The 3322-nt window shown below is 48.0% G+C and overlaps 1 protein-coding gene across 1 annotated transcript; it reads left to right on the top strand.

The window, feature by feature from the left end:
* The first annotated feature begins 1470 nt into the window (after positions 1 to 1470).
* Positions 1471 to 2897, top strand: LOC111592770 (proteasome subunit beta type-5). Its single transcript, XM_023305176.2, has 3 exons — positions 1471 to 1711; positions 1769 to 2564; positions 2640 to 2897. Exons 1-3 carry the CDS (start codon positions 1562 to 1564, stop codon positions 2663 to 2665), a joined length of 972 nt encoding a protein of 323 aa, XP_023160944.1. The 5' UTR covers positions 1471 to 1561; the 3' UTR covers positions 2666 to 2897.
* Positions 2898 to 3322: the final 425 nt, after the last annotated feature.

Here is a 3322-nt window from a genome sequence, read left to right as displayed (position 1 = left end):
CCTAAACACCTTAGGCCATGGGCATGACACCTGAAGACTGCAGAGCTGGCTTGAAGAAGACTTCTTGTTGCTCATTGCAAGACAGTTTGACAAAGCTGCTTAGGGGGAGAGACTTGGTTCTTATAAACGAAGTGTTTATCATATGCATATGCGCTTAGTACTTCTTACTTCTTACTAATTGCAAATGCGAGAGTTTAGAGTGTAGAGTCTCGAGTCTAGGTCATAGACACGATTACCTCTAATTAAGCTGGGTTCTGCACAGCAGACACAGCTTCAATGACCAGACAACGCCCACCGAGAGCTGAAGCATGTGCTGCCGTCAGAGACGTTTGGCGCCATCGTGAAGAAACATGACATTTTAATTGGACAGCCGGTGGCAACAACACCTGTACAGAGTAAATGTTAGAGGGAGAGGGCGATGGGAGATGGGAGAGAGGAGCGTGGAAGAGGGCCATTCAAATTACCCGAAAAGCAGAGCAAACGATTTGGTTTCTAATTAAACGACAATTGCAAATGTTTGGTGGCATTTAGTGAGACGACCAAGAGAGAGAGAGAGAGAGAGAGAGAAAATATTGCAGCTCTGTATGCGGACGTCAATTGTCACTGATCTAAATTTATGCAAATTGGCAGCTGCAACCTGTGTCCAGCGCACAATGCCTCTGTATGAGTGTGTGTCTGCTCGCTGTGGGATGCGTGTTGAACGTTGGCCACATTTCATTTTGCACGCGCCTCCAGTTCGCAGTTCGTTTGCCCTCTTAATGGCCATGCAACAGTGCAACAGTGCAACAGTGCAACAGTGCCAAGCCATTCATTTGGCTGGAACAGGAGCAGCAGCCCCAGCAGCAGGAGCAGTAGCTGCCAGTTGTTGCTAGTTGGCACTTTGGCTGATTATTAAATCACAAGGCGAACTGGAAGCTGGCAGCTAGCAGTGGCAATCTGATATGCAAAATCCCGACTAGTTTAGCTCTCAGCTGCATTAAAGTCGCAAGTTACAACAGGCAAGGGATCCAGCTGCAGTTAAATTTCTGCGAATAAATGTGTGTGTGTGTGTGTGTGTGTGTTAATTACAGCTCTGGCAAGAAGGGAACTGGCAAACGGCAACTTGTTAAAAATTTCCGCTGCCAGTTTATTAGAGGGCAGCAGCTCCATAGCCCCAGCCCTCTGCCCCCCTCCCCCCTTCATTCCGCGTTCTCTTTTCCAGCCTTTCTTTCTAGCGACTTGGCAATTAATTGGAGCTTAGCTCAACCTGTTTTAATAAGAGCGACTCTAAGATGACGACAAGTGAAGTGCGAGATTTCGGCTAAGACTTCAAATTAGCTGCTGCTGCTAGCGAAAATCCACAGATGCACTCGGAGTATGAATGAAGTGAGTGCTTGAGCTCTATAAGAAACTCAATTTATAAGTGAAACCTCATTAGCTTGACTTGCTCTAATTAGCTAGTGGATTGCTAGCCGATTACGCCATGATTTTCACATCAATAATTATTTTCTAAATTCCAAATTTGGGATTCAATTCATTTCTAAATTTGGCTATTTCGGCTGTTAGTCTTTACACTTTAGCCATGGCCCTGGAAGCAATATCTGGCGTGAACAAGCTGCCCTTCATGAATAAGTTCGATGAGGTGCAAAAGAATTGGGATCTGCAGCAGATTGAAATGGCCACCAGCAACTTTACCAATCCCTATTCATTGATGGCTCCGCCCTTTGAAAATGTATCGAGTGAGGCTTTGTATCTGAGACACATTAACTATTGAGCCTCTCGCTTGCAGCCAGCCGTAAATCTTCCCAAAATTCTGGAGCACTGTAAGGTGCGCATGGACTTTGATCATGGCACCACGACGTTGGGCTTCAAGTATCAGGGAGGCGTGGTGCTCTGCGCGGACTCGCGAGCCACTTCCGGCCAGTATATTGGATCGCAGACCATGAAGAAGATTGTGGAGCTTAATAATTATATGCTGGGCACCTTGGCCGGCGGCGCTGCGGACTGCGTCTACTGGGATCGCGTGTTGGCGCGCGAATGCCGGCTGCATGAGCTGCGCTACAAGCGCCGAATCGCGGTGGATGCTGCGGCACGAATGATGTGCAACATATGTGCCGAGTACAAAGGCATGGGTCTTGTCATGGGCATGATCCTTGCCGGCTGCGATGATGAGGGCAGCAAACTCATCTACGTGGACTCGGAAGGCATGCGATCGCATGGCAGCGTTTTTTCCGTAGGCAGCGGATCACCGTACGCTCTGGGCGTGCTAGATACCGGCTATCGCTGGGACATGACCAACGAGGAGGCATTCGACTTGGCGCGTCGTGGAATTTACCATGCCACCAGAAAGGATGCCTACTCAGGCGGCATTGTGCGGCTATACCACATCAACGAGAAGGGCTGGCGCAACATATCCAATACCGACTGCCACGAGCTGCACGACATGTTCGAGAACGAGCCGGTGAACTATGCCAACAATCCAAATATGCCCTGTACGAGCCGGGAGTGGATTCTGCATAAGGTGCGACAAGACGTACTGTCCCAAGTCGCGGCAGTTACCGCTGAAAAGGCACTCAAAGTGAAAGGTTTTTAACTAAATTGTTTGTTTTCGAATCAAGAAATTCAGATAAAAAACCCAATAATTATTTACTTGAGCTTAGATCGGCTAGTTAGCCAAAATAGATAGCCCTTTGCCGGACCTCAAGCCACAGGATGCCAGGCACTCTCTCAGTGAATACGTGCGCCTTCAGCTTAAGTAATTTTCTAATGAAACCGCCGAGGAAAAATGAGTTTAACGTCAAGGGTCGTTTGTCGTAGTGGCAAGAACGCCGCTGCCTGCCTCTCGGATGCTCTAGCGGTGTTCATTAGATTAAAAGCAATTTACAGTAAAACTTTTGCCCGCAAAATGCAAACATTCTTCTCATCTCTCCAGCCTCCGTCTCGCACACACGCACACGCACACGTGCAGCAGCTGCTGTCTCACATGTGCCCCAAATGCCGTGCAAATGTCGCCACTGCCATTTGGCGCCTTAGTCGCAAGGCGCCTGGCACGCTCCTGGTCCCACAGTCATTTGGTGTCCTCTGCCTTTTTATTTCTGGAAATTCAACAAATTTGCGGATTTGGTTTGTAATTTATTAAATTTATTGCATGCTCTACGTAAGTGAGTGTCGCTTCTCTGCTCCCATCTTTTGTGGTTGCGTCGCTCCAAGCCTCTGCTGCAACATTTGTTGATGACAACCTAAAAAGACACCAAATGCAGAAAATATCAGGAAGTGTACGTTCTCACTGCGTATACTCGATGTGGAACGCCATTTGGAAAACTCGTGTACCCATCCATCCACC

This window comes from Drosophila hydei, unplaced genomic scaffold, assembly GCF_003285905.1.
Source record: "Drosophila hydei strain 15085-1641.00,03,60 unplaced genomic scaffold, DhydRS2 tig00000060-arrow-pilon, whole genome shotgun sequence".
Taxonomy (NCBI): Eukaryota; Metazoa; Arthropoda; class Insecta; order Diptera; family Drosophilidae; genus Drosophila; species Drosophila hydei.
Note: the sequence above shows the minus strand (reverse complement) of the source record. Positions and strands in the feature narration are given on the sequence as shown.